Source organism: Cygnus atratus, chromosome Z (genome assembly GCF_013377495.2).
Source record: "Cygnus atratus isolate AKBS03 ecotype Queensland, Australia chromosome Z, CAtr_DNAZoo_HiC_assembly, whole genome shotgun sequence".
Lineage (NCBI taxonomy): Eukaryota > Metazoa > Chordata > Aves > Anseriformes > Anatidae > Cygnus > Cygnus atratus.
Window position 1 is genome coordinate 40,305,013 of NC_066396.1, and position 22,882 is coordinate 40,327,894.

The window sequence follows — 22,882 nt, forward strand, 5'->3', positions numbered from 1 at the left end:
AAGCATGTGTTCTTGTGATGTTCATACTCTCGTCCTCAGTAGACAGACCATCCAAGGGAGAGCAGCCCTCATGTTAAATGATTTTGGAAAAGAAATTTCTACCTGAGATTCTGCTTGAGTGTCAAGAATCAATTCCTGTGATATGGCAGCTTCCAGGTCTTTGCCAGAATGTCCAGACCCTGGTTTTGTCATCTCTGACTCGGCAGAAATTTCTGCAGGTGATACATCACTAACTTCATTCTGGCCCAATATAATCCAGCCCTCATCTTGCCCACAGCTTTCCTGTGATCTCCTTTCATCATCCACTTTTTGGGGCACGACAGAAGAGCTTTTCTCATCTAAGTCCCATTCAGTCTCACAAACAGACTGATCTTCCCTTTTGTTTATTACGGAGATCGGCTGAAAGGTATCCAAGGAGCCTGGTGAAATGCGTTCATGCAATTCTGTTTGTTCAGCTACATTAGCCTCTTGAAATGCAAAATCACTTTCTTTTGTTTCAAGTATATCCTTTACTGAAGGTGTATTTTCTTCCTCAGTAACAAGGATGTAATCCATATCCAGTGAAGTTGGATCTCTGTGCACTTGTATCCTCACATCTTCCTTACTTTCTGTACTTTTCAGTTCAGGGCTCTCAGAGGAATTTCTTGGCTTATTCTTCCTACAAAGCAGGGAGTCAGTACCAGCGTCTAAAAAAAAAGGCAAACAGAAACTCTTTTTAGTTTTTGAATTATCGTTTTAGTCACCATGATTTCTTTAAATCAGTATTGTGAGAGAGCTCTTCTCAGTTTGCTTTGAGAGCCTCTGTTAATGTGTACTTGAATTTTATAACATCATCATCATTATTATTGTTAAAGATTATACATTAACACCATAATCACTCCTAAGGGACAAATGATTCAGTGTCCCGTAGACCCTGTATGAACAACAGAAATAACGTCCCAACTGCAACGTTTAAAGGGTTTAGATCTGTCTAGAAGTGTGATGCTAGAGGTGTTCTCCAGTTAATGAGCTTTGTACATCGGGGGGACACAAACTTCAAACTTCACTCAAAGCCTCAACATTCAGTAGTAATTCTCCAGACATTTCCCTCTTTCTTTGTCCTATGAACTTGCTCTGGAAAGAGTGCAGGTTTTCTTACCATCAGGTGATTCTTTATCTCCACCTGGCGGTGAGTCGATATCAGTTGTGTCTGCTTCAGATTTTCCTTTCAGAATCTCAGAACCTCCCAGAGTTACTTCAGGCTCTAAGAGTGAAGGTACTGACGTGCAATTCTCCTGAAGACCCTCTGTTGATGTGTTGGATAGATGATCTTTGATGCTGTTTTCTTTGATCATTAGGATGCCTTCAGCAGCTTCTGAAGGGGTAAGCAGTGGTAAAGGCTTTTCCAAAGAAACGCTGTCACAAAATGGCTGCTGTAACAAGAGCTCGTCCTTCTTACACTCTCTGCTGCTAGAGGGTTCGGCATCAAAAGACACATAGGATGGTGGAGTGCGCGTTGCTGGTGACTGATCACTGGGCACTTCCTTAAACACAGGAACATCATTCTCAACTACATCTTCATTTTCTTTCGCTATGTCATCAACCAGTTGATTATTTGAATCAGATTCATGGCCTTCATTATCACCAGGAAGAAGGGATTTGGGAAAGAATATCTGTGCATCACTTGATTCCCTGTCTGCTGTTTCACTGCCTGCTAGTTCCAGTATGTTAATTTCACCACATGTTCTCACTGGGGTACTAGCAACTGGTGTGTTAAGGATGTTATGTTCTACCCCTGTCTCAGATCCATCCACATATTCTTCTGGTACGTCCAGCTCATCACCAGCTATTGTCGTGTGGTCAATAGCAGAATATATCCCAGCTTCAGCCAAAGCATTCGTTTCTTGTAGGCTTTGTTCTGCCCTATCAGGTAGACTGAAATCCATGGGAACAAAATGTGTTTGGAAGGTCACTATTTGAGCTGAATCAGGTGGTGTTCCTTGATGGCTTTCAGGCGTATTACTTCCATGGAATGTGTCTTTCAGATCTAAGAACGTCGCTCCTAAAACTTCACTGGGGATTTCAACCGACTCAACCGGCTCAGTAAAAACTTCGTTTTGTAGACCACATTTCAGAATTGCAAATTCTGAAGGCTCCTGAGTATTAGAAGAGTCTAACTGATAGGATTCATCATCCTTTCCCTGACTGTAGTCTTGGGGATCATTACTTTCAGACTCTGCCTCTACCTTCTGCATTAAGAACTGACACTTTGAATCAGCATCTGCATCTTCACTCATATTTGACTGTGTGTGAATCGGCTGACTATCTTCAGCTTCAGGCTCCACGCTAATTTGAGAAGACGGGATAGAGGAATGCTTAACTTCATGCTCTTGGCACACATCTGGACTGCTTGATGCCTCAGAACTATTGTCTTGGTCACAATGATTTAACAGATCAGGATTTTCACTATCTGATTTCAAAGTGACAAGCTGCTCAGCATTAGTCCACAGGTCAGGTTCCACTGAAAACAACTGATTACTTTCTTGTGTGTTATCTTGTAAAATATCTGGGATAACTGCGGTTTGGGGAACCAATACACTCCATCCTGGACTTGACTTCTCTGTCATTTCAAAAGATAAGTCTTCTACAAGGAAAGCACCTGGCTGGGGGGTGTGCACTTCTAATGTTTCACAGGTATCTGGCTGTTGTTCTTGAGGAATGAGACTTGCATTTCTCTCATTGTCTTTTGGTAGATCAAGAACTGTGTTTTTTTGAACTGCTGTACTTGACATACCTTGTTGATAATCTGAAAAAAGATTCTGCGAAGTCAATTGATTTCCCTCATCTGCAGGAAACATCTGCCCTTTCAAGACCCTTTCTTCTTTATCTAGTATGAAAGGATCAAATTGTTTGAACTCTACAATGTCTTGATTTACTTGACTATCAGAACTATTCATAGGATGTATTAGTTTTTCATTTTCTCCTCCATCACAATAAAGGTGGGGAGGCTGATTTCTATCATTATCTGTTTCAATGAAATGCGCTTCTGTTAGTTCTTCATCTTGTGAAGGTGACCTGCAGGACTCTTCCTTGCTGTTTGTTAATTGTTCTTTTACAGAGTGACTTGAAAGAGAATACTGGTCTTCGACAGGCTTTTCTTCACAAGTTGGTGAATTCCACCACTCTGAACTACCATGTGAAAAATCAAATGTTCCTGCAGTGGATTTTGGATCAGTTCTTAAATCAGCTTCTAGTGACATACTCCACGTATCTGCAGCTTCTGAAGAATAGCCTTCCTTATCACCAACAGCAAAAGTCATTGTGGTATCTTCATTCATTTGATACAAATGTGAGTCTTCTGTGCTACCCATTTTTTCACTGAAAATACTCACTTCATCTTTATTCTGAAGTGTTTCCCAGTGATCTAAATATTCAGAATTCCCATTATACTTCATTACAGTCAAGTTGTCCTGTGACACATTCCCAGCTTTAATTGTTTCATTTAAGACGTCTGTCTGGATCTCCTCTCCCACCTCAGTTTTTGCATCTAAATCGTCTTTGTTTGTTTCAGGACTTCTTGCACTGGATTGTGCATAATCCTCTCCAATTTCAGATGCTTTGTTTCCAGAAGTGGAATCTTCATTCATTAATTCTGGACATGCCTCTGAATTCTCTGAATACTCATTTATTTCAGGACTTGATAAAGAAGATACAGTATCATCATCTACATGGGCATTCCAAAAATCTAAGCTTTTAGGAACTTTGTTCTGTTCAGCACTTGTTTCAAATCCTTCTTGAAATTCATTCCCAAATTCTTTTCTTTTACAAGCATCCTCAAGATTTTTATCACTTCTAATATCCCACGTATCTCTACTTTCTTTGTGATGACTGGCAACTGGAAGGTCTCCCCACACATTCACAGATGCATCACTTAAATCAGGACTTGTTCCACTTGAGTGTGTATAATCATTTATTGAACCACTCCATACACTATCTTCTTCCAAATAACTTTTGATCTGTATATCCTTTGAAATGCTGCTTGTGGTGTTTGCCATTTCATGGACTTCACTTGTCTCAGAATTTGTTGCAGAAGATTTCAAATCTTCACATTGCTGTAAATTCCAAGCAGTTTTGGGAAAACTGTCATTAAGTGTTACACAAAGCTCTCTGCAAAGGTTATTAGCAGATTCTAAATTTTCAGAATTTTCATTCCTCCTTGAAGCTATTTCATGTGAAAATAAATTTTCCACCATAGACATATCTGTGATGTCAGGAACACTGACATATTCAGCAGAAGGACTCTTCTGACAGTTAATTTGTGGAGACTCAACTATGAAAACCTTTTCATGAGCGCTGCTTAGTTCTGAGCTATTTTCAAAAGATATTAACTCAGAAATGTCTGTATGGTTATGAACCACATTATGTAAGCTGTCTCTCACTTCTCCCAGTGCTTCTGGTGGTTCATTCATCAAAGGAATCAATGTGGCTGAGTCACAAACAGTCTTTCCAGAGTCATTCCAGATGCCTGATTTTCCAGGCATTTTAGAAGAATTATTTTCAGGATTATCACTACCCTTATGAGAATTTTCAGAGATATTTTCCATCTCAGGACTTATTGCATCCTCTGTAACTGTAGTCTCCTTTTCATCCTTCTCACTAAGTGGCTGAGTTGTTTCACTAGAACTGTAGTTTTGTGGACTGGAGTCACCTAAAGATTCATAATTCCTGTCTTCCTCAGCAACACTTAAAGAAGACTCTGCATCATTCTGCAACAATTCTCTCTTCTCTTCATGACTGATTAGATTAATTTGATTGGAAAATGACTCATTCTCTGTGACTAAGTCTTCTAGACTAACACTACTCCTCATTTTTTCTAGGGAGCTGAGAACTTCAGAAGTTGACCTGTTTTCTTCTGAATCTGCATTACATGAAAATTCACTGTCATCTTGTACAGGTTTGTTACAAATGTCAGACATAGTCTGCTTTCCATTTGTGTCATCTGTTCTCATGTACTTCTCTTCCCCTTCCTGAGAGATGACAATGACATTGTCCCAGCCTTCTTCACAATCCTGTTCACTTTGTAAACTCCATGAGTTCAGCTGCTGCTCTGAATGCTGGCTATCCAGCTTTTCATCAACATCGCCAGTATTCTCTGGTGCCTCCTTACTCAGTATTTCAATTTCTACGTCATATGTTTTCTGAGCCAAACTATCCCCAGCATCTAAAGTCGGCATAGATGTGTCTGTGTCTTCTACAAGAACACTGGTCACTGTTTCTATGTTTCCAGCTGAAATCTGTCCAGTATTTAATTCATTCTGTGGTGGTGATAAGTCATTCACTGTTTGATTGTATACTGGTGGTACTCTTCTGTTTTCAGATACAGGGAAGTTATTTCCATTGTTATATATCTCAGTTGAAAAATACTGATTAGTTGCCTGTTCTGAATTAAGTAAAGGCTTAGCAGAGGTAGAAAGAGCAGTAATCTCAGAATTTCTTTCTTGTAACTGGGCAACATTATTTAGGGGTGTGTTCCAGATGTCTGTGTCCATGGGGTTTCTAGAAGATAATGGTTCATTATTCGCTTTCTCAAGTGCTTTTGGTTGAACCAAATTTGGGTTTATCAATTTATCAGTAACTGTTGCTTGGTCAAAATCTTTGTCCTCATTTTCTCCTTCATCTTCCACATATGTAGGTGATATATATGAATCAGATGTTGAGTAACTGGTGTCTGGTGGTGAAACAACTAAATCTTCACCTATGTTTGATGAACTAAGATCTGAGCGTTTATATGAGAAAGTATCATCCCAGGGCACCACTATTTCTGTTACTTCTTTCCTGATGTTTTTATCATATATATTCCAGGCCTCTATATTTTCAAATTGTTTTGGTCTATGTTTAGCATCACCTAACAGAGTGTTTTTCTCTGTTTGTAATCTGGAATTATTTTGCATATTGTTGATACCAGAATTTGTATTTTCAGATATTCCGTATTCTTCTAGTGAATAATCTGTTTCTTTATCCCAGACTTCTGGAGATACCTGGACAGGTGGATTTTCAGTCTCATTGTCTGCTGTGATCTCTGAAGAATCTGATAAACTAGTTTTTGATATGGCCCATTCCTCAGGAACATTCACTGATTTTTTTTCTCTATCCAGTTTTGGCATGTTCCATAAATTTTCTGAGGATCTAGCAATGTCTTCTGCATCAAATTTAATCCAGGCTTCGTAAGAGTCTCCAGCTAGCTGACTAACTTTCCCTTCACCACTACACCATGCATCTGACATCACAGGTGTTGGCTGACTGACCCTCCATGGGTCAGTAAAACTCTCTGGTTCTTGCTCTGTCTCCTCTAAAGAAGTAGCTTGCAAACACAAATCTTCACTGTTTTCCTCTTTGCTCTCCTGTTTCTGATTGTCTTGTTTAAACTGATTATCCCACAGACCTGGTCTCATGTATTCCATTTGCTTTGGCTGCTTTTGGAGGAATACAGAATCTGATGCTCTTCTGTCAACATGTTCTCGTAGCAATGGACTTGTGTTACAATCCTTCCATAAGACAGGGCTATGAAATACAGATTCCTGCTCACTTGAACTCCATGTATCAGCATTTCGGGACTCTAGGTCAAAACCATCCCACCAGCTTCCATATCTAACACGAGACTGAGAATACTTTGTGCCATCTATTTCATTAATTTTTTTAATGACATCTTGTGGGAAAAACAAAGGCTGCCCATTATCTAATGGTGAAGTTTCTACTAGACTGTTCATAGGAGTTGGTGGAATTCTTGAATCAGAAGATTTCAACATTTCTGGTGAGGAAGAATCACCTTCAACTAAGTTGATCAAACTTGAAGCTTTTTCACACATTTCTGCTGGATTCTCATCAAATTCAGCTAAATTGTCTTCCTCATTTGCTGTCATAAGTAAGTCAGTTGAATAATTTGCTGTATCACTTTCTAAAAGGTTTGCCTCATCAAGTTCTTTCTGCACAGTGAGTTGTTGTCCTTCTGATGAATCACTATTAAGGAAATAGTCATCTGCTGGAGAACAGTCAACAGAACGAGAAGATGACTCAGATGGAGCTGTAACCACAGGTGCTAGATCAAAATTGAAAAGGTCAAAGTTGTCGCTGTTGTCTCTAGATTGAGGTTTTTGTTCTTCTGCTATTACTCCTTCAGGAATAGGACTGTAGGAATCAAAGCCAGGCAGAAGACTATGATGGGAAGCACCACCTTCTGCAACGGGACTGTCATCACTAAGGAAAACAGAGCTCTCCTTGGAAGACCGGCTGCTTCTAATGGTAGCCAACCCACTGTCTGGACTCACAAGATCTACATTAAGATCAACATGGGCTTGTATGGATCCATTTAGATCTTGAGGATTTTCTATAAAATTGGCAGAACTGGGCTGTGGTTCTACATCAGAACCATATAACTCCATAATACCAGAAGATCCTTGTGAAAGTGGAGCACTCCCAGCAACAGCTTCAGTAGAAGAAGTTCTACTGTTTGATACCATTTCTGGTTGTCTTCTATTTATGACTTCCTTAATGAGAAGAAAAGTTTGATCACAGGTCACCAAAGAATTTTCTTGATGATAAATAAGAATTTGGTCACATCCACATTCTAGAGGATCCAACTCCAAACAAGGATTCTGACATTCTTCTAATTCGCAGCAAATCTGTTGAAAAATAGGATGTTTCAAATGCCATTGCAATCATAGGTACCAGGGCACAGCGTTGTCTACTTCACTGTGCAACAATCATACCTATCTATTCATGTTAACCTATTAATTTGCCATTTGACTACAACAGCCTTTTTATGAATCCTAAATATATGGGATATTAAAATTAAATTTTAATACAAAATACGTATTATGTAACTGGTCAGAATGTTTACTTGAAATGATAGCATTTGACTTTCAAGTTCACTTCTCATTAGTAAAAAAAAATCCAAATAAATGTTTAGTTGTTGCCTTAAGATTTCTGAGTTTTTAAGACCTAGAAAAAGGTACAAGAAGTTGCCCCTGGAATGAATTCCTCAGTTTGGGAACAAATATATGGGAAATAAAATGGACAGCATCTGACTGGATAAACTAACATCCTAGAAATAATTTGGGTTCATTTCAGAGCTTAAATTATTTAGCAATAAAATACAATGACATGAGTTCTGGTCATTACCATTTACAATGTGTTTGTTTATGACCCACTGTCAAAAATTCAATTGTGTGGATCGCAATAGAAAACCAAGACAAAACCAGTAAAAAAAGATCATCCTGTTTTAACTAAGCTGAAAAATATTCTGTCTTATTGTATGTCTTGTGACTATTCAGTATTTTTATTAGGTTGGTCTGAAATAATCATAAATACTACAATCTTGCATTTTGCATCATGTAAGTAATGCAGACATTTCAAATAACTACTCAGTTTCCAGACAAATGTAGTTACTTCTTAGCTCCACTTAATTATCCAACACTTCACCATTAACTAGTTTAAAAAATACTTTTTCAGAAAAAACATTTTTAGATTCTTTTTCCAGGTACTTACTTGATTGCCTAGCTCTAAGTTTTCCGAGTATACTGCAATTTGCCGTTTCATTTGCTCCTCGTCTGACAAAGAGTTGGCCAAAATGACAAGTACATCAAACCCATATTTATCTATGAATGCTTTCAGATCACCAAGGAGACTCCTGTGTAACACACAGTCCTGAAATATGGTAAGAAATGTAAAGAAACGTCAGCATATTTCCCTAGCTCATCCCATCCAAATCTGTAATGAAAATATCCAGAAACGTTAGTATACCTCAGTTGCTGTAACTGGCAATAGAATTCCACTTAGACTAGTGCAATGTAGAATCATCTAGATTTTGCAATATAAACCATACATCCCTCTTTCTGACCAGAGGACATAATGCACAAAGTGCAAATATCCGTCTTCAGTCATCACTTCAGACAACGGAAAATGAAAAAATTTTCAGAAATTTTACTTTTGCCATTATGCTTCTATTTGTATTTGAGAAATTTTTTGTCAACTTCAAGCTAAGCACAATGTCATATGCTATAATTGTTCTGATGCTGCCAAGCTACACTAGTCCTGAATAAACAGCAGTTCATCATAAACACAAAACAACTGTATATGCAGATTGGCATGTTATTCCCTTGCATCTGTCTCCTACCTGATAAATTACTGTTTTGGTAAGATATATACAAATACTATTCATTAATCTGCTCAGATATGTCCACAAAATGTGTCTCCCTCCCTGTAAGTTGAACTTAAAACAATCTATTTGTCAAATGCTTTGGAAGTAGATTCTTTCCTAGATTAGTAATGAAGTTCTGCTTAGATGTTTGCATAGCACTTCACAATTAGCTTTATGTGAGATTCATGCAGATTACTGCACAAGCAGAAGACAGCTATCATTTTACTGGCGGACGTCCAGATATAAAACCTGAATAGGGAAATACAGTGAAGAATTATGGGGAATAAAGTTTGAATGTCCAAATTGGTAACATTTTTCTGAAGGCTCAGGTACTGGGTATATTTGAAAAAGTCCCAAAACATGCTTAAGCATGGGAAAGTGGCTTTAGTTATTCCAGGTCCTAAACACAGTTGGAATACTTATAAACTGCTGGAATAAAAAAAATTGAACTAGAACAGATTCAAAACTATCTAAAGATCCTCCTTAATATATATAAGATCCTCAATAACTCCCCATCTCAGCTGCTCACTCACAGCCAATTCAAGCTGATGGGAGGTCAAAGGGAAGGACGTGGTCCAATTGTGGATCTACTCTGTACGGTGTTTTACGACTGTACATAAGGTAGATAAATGATGAGTCTAAAAAACATCTAGTCTTCAAGCCTCATGATGCTAGAGCTTCTATATTGCATCTATACTCATCCTAACCTTAATTTGCATTCATTTCTGGCAGAATAAAGGAGATCTTAACATGACCTTATATAAATCCCTATTCTCAGATAATTCATTACCTCAGGTAAAGTCATTATTTTGAAAATATTTGATCACAGACATTATATTCACAGCCACTACTATAGTTGGGCACATGGTGGAACTACAAACAGAAGCAATGTTAACCATATTCATGAACTTTTCAGAACCCAGAATCTGTGCAGAACAAAGACCACCACCAGCATTTAAGAAATCTACAAGTACTGTCAGCATGTAAAGTGTCTAATGGTCATCCATACTAAAATATCTGTTTTAATAAGCACAAATAATACATTATCTTTGGATATTCCCAAAATGCACCTTCATAAATCAGTATAATAAAACTAGAAACCAACTATTTAATGCCACATAAGTAACTCTCTTGTTCACATGCTGAAAGAAAGGAGTTGGCTTTGTCTTATGCTGTTGAAAAATACAGACCAAGGATGCTAGAACAAGTGCTGAGGCTGACAGCCAGCAAAGAGCAATTAGTCAGAAGTGGTAAAGTAGCCAGCCCTGCTATCTGTAGTGCTCCTGATTGGGAGACTCCTTAAAGGTTAAAGAGATAATCTGAAAAGGCACAGGCCTGAGCTATGCATGAAACACAAACAACGAGGCCCTCAGGCTGTGCTGTGCTGCACATTGTCTTTGGACGCTGAATAAGCTCCACCACCTAACTGTAAGAGAGGAGCCTGCAGGCAGCTCCCACTCTGTACTGGCGATTGCACCATCCACATGACCTTTCCCTTATCTAACAGAGAAGCACGGAGTTCTCATGAGAACATCCTTTCTGTTTGAAAGTAGAAACAAAGAATGGACTTGTTTCCTTGAAAAAACAAAACAAAACATCACAAAAACAAACAAACAAACAAACTTTTAATAGTTCAACTGACCAAAACGGGGAAATCTATTCTGTAGTCAGGGTCTGTCCAGTTTGCTGCAATGGGTCAGAGCCTGTTCAATGCTACACCCCTCATGGTTCCAACCAACCACAGGGACATAAGATTATCTGTAGTGTTCTCTCCTTACAGTATTAGCTCTAGCACACAGTATTTTAAAAGATACCTTATGGAGTCTGCATGTCTTTCTTACTGGGATCATGACAGAGCAGTGCTGCAACACTAGCAAGTGATAAGAGACTGCTCAGAGCAGCATGGGAAAGGGTTTAGCTATGCTACTGCCGTACACCACGTCTTTAAACAAAACATTCAGATTATTTAAGGATGCAAGGTATGTTTTACAGTGACATCAAATCAGCAGTAATACTGACAAAGTCATTAAGGTATGTCAAAACACAGGCCAGGTCAAGCAAAATGATGCTGATGACAGCCAATTTACCAGTTAACTTCATAAACTTTACGACACAAACTTTATCCCACAGAAGACTTCCTAACAAAATAGTCATTATTTAGCAAAGGTATGAAACCCAAGACTACACTTATTCTGTGGAATCAGGAAGAAGAGACAAGCTTCTCACACCACTATTGTATAAACACTTATTAACTTTCAAATTATACCTGAGAATGTAAGCTGCTATTTCTTCCCAAACATTGTAATTTGAATAATTAACAATAAATATTTCTCATCAGTTGTTACCTCTGTTAATGAAGTAATGTTATTTAATGAAGTAACAACTTAGAAATGAAACACTTGGTAAACAGACGTTGTTAAAAGAATGGGTCAAAAAGTAGATTTGCTGGAAAATGCAGCTGACTAAGCTATGAAAAAAGACAAGATCAGATTGTACATCTTACAGGATCCTCATTCTATCTGATGAATTTTTTTGGTTGACTGGACTATAAATCAAAATATTAATTTAATCATTAATTTTAAAGTAAGAAAAGGTAATTTTATTAGTGCTAACAAATATTACTAATCAACTTTTAAAACTTAGTTTACTCCCAACCCCCCAAAACATCCATTAAGTTTACACTTTTTAATTAATACCAATAACACAACTCAAACAGTACAATCATTCAAACATTCAAATAAATGGATTTTCATAAACAATAAAATCTTATAAATTACCAAAGACTATGTATTGAAAGATATACTAGACATATGGACTCTTCCACAAATTTGCTAACCTAAGTAAATAACCAGAATGTTGCATATATTGTAAAAGCTAACAGAAGATAAAACATTTCTTTCAAAAATGAAAAAAATGCTATTCATTTTAACAGTTAAGCTGATACATCCCAAATTAATTACAAGCATTGTAAAATGTGTTGATGAACTAGCATAGTAGGAAATACACTGGGTTCGAGCCAAACTAGGACAAAGGTCAGCCAGTTATACATTTTATACTTCTTTTCCTTACTTTATTAGTATAGTTTGGCTTAAATGTTAACTCATATTTGCAGTCTACAGCAGGTACAGCATATATAAGCAGTATTCGTTGTAATGCCCTCCAAATATCCTATAACAAAGAATGGACTGCTAGTATACTTGAAATGTACTATACCTGAAAGAAGTAGAATCTAATAGTAAATGTATTTTGCATACGCACTGGCAATATAGTTAATAGCAATATAGATGCTGTAGAAATTTAGTATCTTAGCATCTGTAATAAATGTGTGCATTTGCTTGTCTAATGCATATAAAAAGTTTACACAGTGCTACAACGTAAAAATATGGTGAACATTCTGAAACTTTTTTTTTTAATCATTCAGCTAAACGGAATGAGAAAGCTTAAGAAATCCAGAGATTTTTGAAGCATTTTTGAACATGACCTGCCTTCAGTTATTATGCATTTTTGTTGAGAAATGCAATACAAATTTTAGGTAGGTTGTACATTGGAACTTATTTCTCTGAAACTCAATATTATTATAGTAATCTCTTTTTTTTAATTTAATAGTTAACATGATGACAAACTTGTGCAAGCCTCTAAATTAATCAAACTCTCTGAAAAATATTCAGAAATAATTTGTAATTTCTCCCTTGCTACACTTTCAGGTTCATGAAGCCAACAGCCAATTACCCAAGTGATCACTGTAAATGTATATTACACACACTTCTGATTCTTCTGAGCTAACTGTGTCAATATTAACCTGACCAAATTAAGAACAAACTGTCTCTTTTGTTCTTCACACTCTTCACATGGAGAGCACAATATGGCTTTTGTCAGAGGTGCTCCATCATTTTGGCTTAAGGAAACTGTCAGTATAGTTTGGGATTCGTTATTCATGGGCAGATACCCTGATGGGTCTAATGAAGCCTTTCTGCTGACAACTCATTTGCTAAAAATACCCAACCATCACAAAATATAAATGAGGAATATCACTGTATCCCATTACAATTTTCACAATCAAAACAATTATCACTATCCAGAAGTCAATACATACTGTTTCACACTGTATTCTCTTAATATTTCATGGTCAGTACTTCTGCATTCCAGTTTATTTCTGCGTGATCACTGATAAAACTTTATGACATACTTAAATTGCAATATAATAGGGTAAACACCAATGTTATAGCACACATGCAGAGCTAACAGTCTGTGTGCCATTTGTTGTAAATCCAGCTAATTACCAGAAGCCCCCGCCTAAAATAAAAATAAAATTTAAAAAAACAAACAAGCAAACAAAAAGAAGCAAAAAAGATTCTATTTTTTTTATCAAAGTTTTTGGGTAAGGTCACTAAAAGTCAGAAAACAGTATAAATGGTAGAGTGCTTGTAAGACTATACCAGAAACACGTACAAGTGTATTCACTGTTTGACCTCTTCTTTGTATCAACACCACTGGTGCAAACACACTATACAGAATTCATGTTTTCTGTGAGGAAAGACATTTCAATGCACACATTTTTCTAGTGTGCATTTCAATATACTAAATAGCAGCACTGCTATACCAATATTTATCATTCTTCTGAAAAGAACAGACATAGCAGCTCATTTTGCAGTCAATTTCCAGCCCTTTCCTCTCAGTGCTGCTGCCCAAAGTTTCCAAAAAGAAATAGGTATCAGTCCCAAACCAAACAGCAGGAGAACAAGCATCTGAGAGCTTGTGCTATGCTGTTCTACAGAGTCCCCTATTACAACTCACATTCAACTTCAGGCATCTTTAGCTTAACTTGGTAATAAATCTAACCAGGATGTATAGGACTGTGAAACACTGTGTAGAATTCGTCATGGGTGTCTGTTTGAACTCACTCCCTTTACTGTAGGTGACAGCTGTGCTCTTGCAGTGTCTATCATTTTCATCAAAGGCAGAACAACTCAAAAAATAAAACGAAGAAAGAATTCATCTATAATAAAAGAAATAATCATGCTTTGTTCAAGGGAAGTGTTTTTAGCCTCTTTCACACTGGACTGCCTTTTCTACAGCACTCTTCTATTTTTTGTTAGTATGTCTTAGCAATGATCCACTCTTCGTGAATGAAGATTCCAACTATGCTTTTCCTCACACTTTATACAAGTACAAATTCTGTGTATTCAAATTCAGGCTCACACATTTTTATCTGTGTTTTACTAGTACTTACAAAGATGTCTGTGTTAACTTAAATATATATATATATATATTAAAATCTGCTCAGGCAAGCAACCAAGCTTCAGTTCCATTATTCCACATTTTCAGAGGAAAATTCACTATTCACATTTTGAATTTAGCTGCTGGGGTACCACGTCTCCACATATCATGACACATTATGACATCCATATATCAGAGGGATGCCATAATGTCCCATTTGGTTTAGAACATTCTCCTTCCTGCTGGAGCACCTGCCATCGGCAGGGTTCACTACCAAGAATGAGAACTGGAACCACCAGCTGGAGGAACGCAAATTCTTATTCATAAGCAAAACAATCTCCCCTGACTGCTGAGGCGGTATAACTAACTGTCTGAAATACAAATTTCAAAATGCTCCCTGGTGTCTGTGCACATACCCTCAAAGAATGAAACATATCAGAAGGGACTGAGGTGTCCTGAGAAGGTGCTGCTATTACTACCTGAGATAAAAAACATCAAGTGCTTCATATAAAGAAGCACATGTAACAGTGTGAATACTGTTGCAATGTGCATGGGAATGACATGACACCTCTGTTTTGAAGTGTGTCTTTAAAAGTCAGCCTCCATAATATAGTTAAAGGGACAAACTAGAAAACTGGTAATCTTAGCAATATGACTTGCTGCAAGAAGGGAGCTACAGGTAAATGCACTCACACTAATGAGTAAAATGTATTCCCTCCAGGTCATTTTGAAGGCTGAGGTAAGTACATACATGCTTTTCTGGAGCAAACTGCACAGAAAGCAAAGTCTTGTATGTTGAAACCACAGGTGTAAGTATCCAAAGTCTAAAGGTAAAGGGATTCTGGGATCTGCTCATGCACCACACTTAAAAGCAAACATCACCTGTAAAAAATATGCACATAATATATACAAAATGAAGAGGAAAAAACTCTATGCTAAAGTACAGAATAGTATATACAATCTAATATATTATTTGTCTTAGAAACTTATAAGAAAAAAAGAAACAATAATTCTTACATCTTAGTTTTCAATAGGCCATGTGGTTAAAGCATATGATATACTTTTTATTTTCCTTTGTATAACTCTGCTTTCTCATGCTAGGTTATCTCATCTGATTTTTCCACAGCTTGTAAATCAATTAAAAAATACTGAAAAAGACACAACCTACCACTTCAGTTACAAGGTTCATTTAATCACATACAATATTTGATTTCACTGTTGACTGACTAGCAAGTGACAACAAGCAAAAGGCTGCCTTGCCAGAGCTGATGATTTAAAACATAAGACACATCACAAGCATCTATATACTGACCATGAGCTGTCTATTTTAGCCAGCTAAGTCTCAGGTGTAAATTCATAAGCCATAATTCATACCTTACAAAATAACTCCCATGCAAACATGGTAACAAAAAAAAAAAACAACACATTTCTGGCTGTCAAGAAAATTTCTGGCAAAATTAATCAACCATTCATCCATTCAGGCTCTTTGCATACCCTTTTGTCAAAGAGGGAATACTAAGAGATTTCTTTCCTCTTCCACGCACTCATTGCAATGGTTTGTAGAATCCATCAAGCCTGAGTTGATTTATTGAACTGTCTTATAGCTCAGCAGTATAACTATAGCAAATGAACTGGTAACTTCTCCAAAAACAGCAGTGATTCAACAATATCTGGTTTATTTAATTCCTTCTAACTTCAGATTAGCAATTTCTTAAAGGGACTGACTTGCATTCTTTAAAAGTTTTATCTGCAATCTTATACCTGTATATATATCCTCATATTTTGCTTCTGCTTTTTTTTTTTTTTGACATTTATCAGAGACATTTTTGATTTACAACTATCTGACTGCAGAACCTACCTAAACCTCCACATCTTTCACACTACCTACTGTGGTTCTATCACTAGTCAATAGGTGTTTTATAACTAAATTCAATGTTTAGGGATAATACTGACATGGAGGTTTATGTGAGCTATCTTATTCATCATGCTATGAACACTCAAAAATAATTACCCTGTTAAAGTCCCTACTTATTTCTTTAATTATGTAGACAACTTTGCATACATATTCAACTATTTCTGTATTTATCTAATTCCATTACTTGTAATGAGAAATGTTAAAAAAAAAAAAGTAGTTAAGGCACAAAAAATAGAGATACGACAAGCAGTTTGAAACACTGTTTAAACACGGATTTTATTGCTGAGCATCGTCCATTGAACCCCATGGAGCACATTTATCACTCACCAGCGTTGCATTTTTCTTCATAAAGATATATGACCTTTGCCTATTAGATTTCATTAGCAGGGCACCATACAAGGCTCCTCTGCAGATGACAGGATAGAAAGCTAAACAACCTCGCCTGAAGGATTTGTGAGAACAAGCCCATCTTCAATCTTTGTCCCTGGGAGGCACTTCTAACACCTGCCAACCACAGCACTATCATCAGAAAAACATTTAGAGATTTATCTTCAGGCTGGTGATTATAAGAGATAATTTGTTTGGAGTATGGATAAAGTTGGTCTAGCATAAACAAACTAGAAGCTCAAATTATACGACGAACCTCATTAACTATTGATTTAACCACTGCAAATCCATGAACAAATGTTGTATCAAAATGTTAATTCTTCCTGAAGATATAATCAAGGGAAAAAAAATGCCAAGGCAGGATGGTTTAAAAATGCTGAGCTATTCTTATGGGTGCTTTTAATGCCTGCAGCTTAAATTTGAAATGGAGACTTACTTCATCGTAACAATGGCAATGATATTGCATTGCCATTTTCCCATATAATTTTGTCTTGACAAAAAGTGCTCTATCTCTTTAGTTGCTGCTCCTATAGAGGAATGAAAGAGTGATTCCTCTCTTACTTTCACAAACACTCTTTTTGTGTGGAGACAGCAAGACTAGATAGAGTGTAAAAACAGTCTCAATAGCAAGAAGTTAGCAATATTGTAAACGAATACCATCACAGGCAGTCTGAAAAAAATATGTATTTATATCATTTATATTTTATCTACTTCATATATCACACATGTCCTTTGTGCCTGTAACAGAAGATAACTTCCTCCTAATCTTTGAAAATTACTTTCACTCAGGCTAATAAATCATCAGGTCTTCACCCATGAGCATATTTAGAAATAATGTAGCATAGTTGGTCCTGAAGGCATTAACTGCTTGCTTTTCTGCAATGGAAGCCAACCCTGTCCCCTCCTTGCTGAAGGAGAGGAAAGTGCGGCAAGATTTCCTGCTGTAATCCAGACAGAGCCAAAGTCTCCATGTGACATTCTTGGGATGCCCAGCAGCATTCTAGTTCACCGTGCCTCTGTCACCTTCCTTCTTTCTTAGGTCCACTGCACTGGGGAAAAAAAAGCTCATTTGTGTATAGGAAGTAGAAGGAAACCTGAAGGTCCTTCTCCAGTATGGCACTCTCAACAAATGAGTGGTATTTAAAGTGAAATTGTTAGTCTGTCAGGAGAAAAAAAAAAAAAAAAAAAACTTTTGGAAGTATTTTCCTTCATTCTGAGTGTTTCTTACACAGCAATGCAGTCATGTAGATGGAGTCCATCCATGCAAATTAACCTTACATCATTTTAGGTTGTTCAAAGATCATATTTTATATTCCAAGTTACTGATTTTATTTCATCACATTTACTTTGCTAATTCATGTAAGCATTTCACATTCTAACTATAGGAACAAACAAACCACTGTTACTTATTTGTTAAGGCTATTTCACTCTGTTTACACATAGGCAGGCAAGTGACTTAGCAAGATATTACTGATGCAGGCATATCCAGGCATCCAGGTTTGTGTAGGACCCACGCCTTTTTTCCCCATTAAAAACCCTACTTTGAAAATGATTAGTTGATAAAAAAAAATAAAAAAAAAAATAATCAAAAGAATCATTTGCAGAGGATTCTTATCTTAGACCTAGTCCTTTTAATACATTTTAAATTCTTACGGTTTTGTTTTTCATCAACTTTTTGTAATTGTTGAAGCCCTGTGTATCTCCTAGGCACCTTTTTCTGCTTTTCTAAATGAGCTTCTTGTCTCCTCTCTTAGTCTTTTGACTTCAAATCATTATTCTCAAAAACTGTACTTCTTCCATTCATTCTAACTCCTATTTATTCCTGCACATTTTCTTTCCCCAGTGCTACAAATTCCTGACTTACTTTTTACTTCCTCTAGTACCAGTCATGAGCTCATTCTCTTTCCTAATGCAATTGCATTTTCAGCTAGAACCACAGATACCACTTCAGTAATTTAATTTTAACTTTTTAAAAGATTAGATGACTATTGCCCCAAGTCTCTCTAACTGCCATTTCCTGTTGAAGCAAAATGTTTTTTGATTGCACCTCAGTCTTTATTCTGCTTTTATCCTTTGGTTCACTTAACTGTTTACATTTAGGCAGCTGAGATCTGCTTTGAAATGCTCCTGTATAACTGGGATCTCTGAGTATTAAAAAATTAAAATAGTAATTATTACCATTAGGTGTTCACTCTGTAAACCTGAATGAACAAGCCAATTCAGAATGCAAAGAACCGGAAGTTAAAGGAAAACCTCCCACTGACTTCAAAGGATTTTGGCAAAAGCCAGTAATGTACCTGTAATTCCCCCCATAAGCTTCCTACATTGACAATCTTCACACTATTTCTCAGGCATCCAAGTTTAACAAAATGTCCTTTCAGGGAGTCAAAGTTCACTGCTTTGTAAAAAATTTTAGAAATGCATTTTGAATTATTTTGATTCTTGGTTTTGCAATAATATCTCTGGTATCTTGCTTAGCCACAAAATGCCTATTGTTGCCTTGTTGAGTAGCCCTCATCTAGAACAACTAGAGGCAAGAGTAGCTTATTTTCCATGCTCATTCAGTTCATGTCGTTGCTGGGGAAGCTGAACATCTTGCTTCAAGACACAGTGAAACAAGCAGGGCTCAGTCTGTTTTCAGTGGAACTGGCTTTAGTCTCATTTGCACTGGCTGTTCCTAAACACAAACTAGGAATTGAAGAGGTTATCAAATACTGTACACCGAACTTAGCCACCAAAAAAAAAAAGCCAGTTTGCTTACAAATAAGAATTGCAATTCTGTTTTTTTGTAAATCATTTCAGACTTTTTTTTGGTAAATCATTTAAGTTTTCCTAAGGATTCTTCTAATAAGCACTTACAGTTATGCAAGAAAAATGCCTTTAGCAACTCATTTGTTAAACAGTCAGTTCCTTCAGAAGAAATAAAAGGAGTCATTACCAACCCAAGCAAAAACAGGATAAAGTTCTTTGCCGATGCCTGTCAGAAGACACACTGTTACACTGGGCAGTAGTTGGGCAGCAGCACCCTTGTCTCTGTTTTACGTTTACAGTAGCTAAGACAGAAGACATTACCATTTAGATGGTTCAAGTTTCTGAGAACAAAATACAAGCTGTGTTTGAGACAGATTTTGGATGACTACTGGCACACAAAGCCTAACTCTCCAGCATATGTGCTTTACTCAAGTTTTATGTTTCACAAAGTTATGCTTTGCTCTCTCCATAGACAAGTTACAGTGAAAACTGACGCACAGGGCAAGGCAGTGCCCTGAGTCCAACTCAGAGTTAACCACTCAGGCACAGGACCACAGCTCTGATGGCACTTGGATGTAAATCTAGTTTAATAACCACTTGCCCTCAGGGACCAAAGCAGTTGAAATATATGTAATATGGATCAAATTCTACTTGTTACTTACCTGGAACCCTCAATGTTTAGAAGGATGTCTAAGACTATGTAAGAAGAGAAAAAAAAATCTTTTTTTTTTTTTTTTGGCTAAAGAACAATAATACAGTAATACCCTCAATCTTGTTGGTGTTGGCAAACAAAAATGGGCTGTAAATTATAAGAAACAGTTAAATCATTACAATCTTAATTTAAGCCTAATCTGTCTACGTCCAATACTTTGTTACCTGAATAAAGGGGTAGGTAAATTGTAGAGTCAGACAGTATAGTTAAGAAATATATTTAAATACAAACTCAACAAATAACACACTAAAAAATTAACAACAAAGTAAATATATAGTAAAGTAACATCATATACTTGAATTAACCACAGGCATGCTATGCATAGCTGTAATTCCTTAAAAACCTTTATTCATCCTCTACCTTGTGAGTGCTGTCATGCACGATCTCTGAAGCAACTAACACAGTAAGGAAAAAAGCAAGTACTTATCAGCAATACCAAAGAAAAAGTTCCTCTAACAAATCTATCAGCTTAATTACCAAATTATATACTGCTACTCATTGACTTCACTATAGTCTCTTGAAAATTTGTGGCTTTAAGACCAAGGTTTTTAAAACAATTCTTTAAATGTTGAATTTGTGTTGTCTCAATATTTATGGAAATTAAGTAAACACAGGGCAGCCAAATTTCTAATATACTTATAAATAGTAAGATCTGAATACGTTTTAAGGACATACTAAAGACACTGAAGTGAAGACATTTATGGAAGTAAAGAAAAACGTGCACAAGCACCTTATTACTGAAGCCCAGAGTTAAGGATTTTTTATACTGTCAGCTCAATTTTAGAATGCACTCACTTTGGTTTCTTTTGTGAAATTGACACCTGATGGTTCAAGGCCTCATTTATGTTCTGAAAGTATTTTAGAAAATGATAACATGTTAATGAGAAAAATGGGGCTCCAAATAGCATCCAGACTTGCTTTAAACCATGAAAGGATCTATACGGAATAACACAAGTGCTTTACCTCTGCTACACTGTACGTTGCAAAGCCATCCATTGCTGAGTGCTAAGAAGAGGCATATACCAGAATTCTTACTATACTATCACAAATATGCAGTACCTGGTAAGTAAGTGAAGTAAAGGATCTTTTAACAACTTGTATGTTAAATGACACAGCTACGATATTACTCTAGTTTTAGCCTCTTGCAACTCTGAGAAGACAGAACAAGCAGTGGTATCACAGATCTACAGCTCTTTTGGCGAAGATGCTATTATCACAACCCTAACAAAAACAAAATTTTAACCCCTCTATCTGCGAAATAAAATAAGAGAGAATGGTCCAGATCTACAAAGACACAAGGGCACCAACTTACGTCTGTTTACTATAAAGTGCTCACCCTTTGACACTTTCCTCTTGCAAAACCAACTGACCACGTCTCTGCTGCATTCTCTGCACTTGGGCAGAGCATTGTTCTTTCATTCTGTCTGTGATTTATCTCCACCTCTGTACTTCCACCAGGAAGGAGAAAATGAGTGACGAGAGGAAATAGCGAAAGACATGGCATCCTTTGACAGTCCTCTTAGCAAAAAGCAGATATGGGAGAGGAGAAAGAAGATTTGACAAAGCAACCGGTAGGAAGAGGTGAGGCAGGGTCTCCATAAAATTGACATATGAGTTTGTAAGGGAATAGTAACTGTAGAGAACTCCTGGTTAAGTTATGCTGCATTCATAGAATAATACATTGGAAAACGGAAGATACAAGAAGAAATAGGAAACAAAGTATATATAGCAGCAAGCATTACATCATCAGAGTGTGAGCATTACAAAAAAAAAAAAGGGGTGTGTGTGTGTGTGCGGACAAGAAGTCTTGATCAAAAGATGTTTAAAATCTGATTTTTCCACCAAGCTTTAGTCTTTTATTCTTGCTAATCCACCAGATGGTGCACTTGCAGCATCCATGATAAGGCTATGTGCATCTCTACCCTTGTACACACACACAGGCAAATTCCACTCCATGGGTTTTCATACCCGCTTCTGAAGGGACAATTTACATAAGATACTGACACAAACTGTTTTTGAAATACAGGAGTTTTTAGATAGTTCTTAACACATAAATTTTTCAAAATTTCATTAGAAGCCTGAGTAATTTTGGTGGCAGCACAGTCTACAGACCGTACACCAAACCTATGGCATCTGGTATCTAGTGCGGTATCTGAACTGGTGAATGACAGCTTGGCATCAATTAGGAAAATGCACAAACTCTTAGTGATAACTGAAGATTTATTTTGTTGCCTAAGCTAGGGGCTTTAAACTGGAAACATTTCATCTCTTCAGAGCTGTGTGTTTCTGCTACAGTCACAGAGAAAGCTTTGCAGCTGTTCAGGTTAATGTGTTTCTGTTAGTCCACTGACATTTAAACTGGAGGATACACAGCATTCTTCAAAGCTTGATTGGCACATTGAAATACAATGTGTAATCAGTATTAATCTCCTAGTCTATTACCACTGTCTTTCATAATCTACATATATTTTACAAAAATCTTTAGAAAGAAATGCTGTCAGAGCAAATGATGCATCAAATTCAAACAGGCCATCAAGATTGCTAATGGATTTTAATAGCAGCTATTACAGCATAATGGTATTTTCCCAACAGCTGTTTGTTTATAAAATTTTCAGTTTACAAGACCTTTATGTCCAATCCCAGGAGACATCCCTCAATTCATTTATAATCATTTGGTTCAACCTACACATAAATGCTGCCTTATTCACATTGGGTGTGTTTGTAT

The 22,882-nt window shown here is 36.8% G+C and overlaps 1 protein-coding gene across 8 annotated transcripts in view; it reads right to left on the reverse strand.

Annotated features, from left to right (window-relative positions):
* The window catches only part of PRUNE2 (prune homolog 2 with BCH domain), a 139,153-nt gene that overhangs the window by 49,750 nt on the left and 66,521 nt on the right, over positions 1–22,882 (reverse strand). For all 8 annotated transcript variants that reach the window (XM_035558502.2, XM_035558499.2, XM_035558503.2 and 5 more), the window contains exons 7-9: positions 8,524–8,682; positions 1,139–7,658; positions 103–686 (exon numbers count right to left, since the gene is read on the reverse strand). In XM_035558502.2, coding sequence (XP_035414395.1) covers positions 103–686; positions 1,139–7,658; positions 8,524–8,682 — 7,263 coding nt within the window. The remainder of the gene's footprint in view (positions 1–102; positions 687–1,138; positions 7,659–8,523; positions 8,683–22,882) is intronic.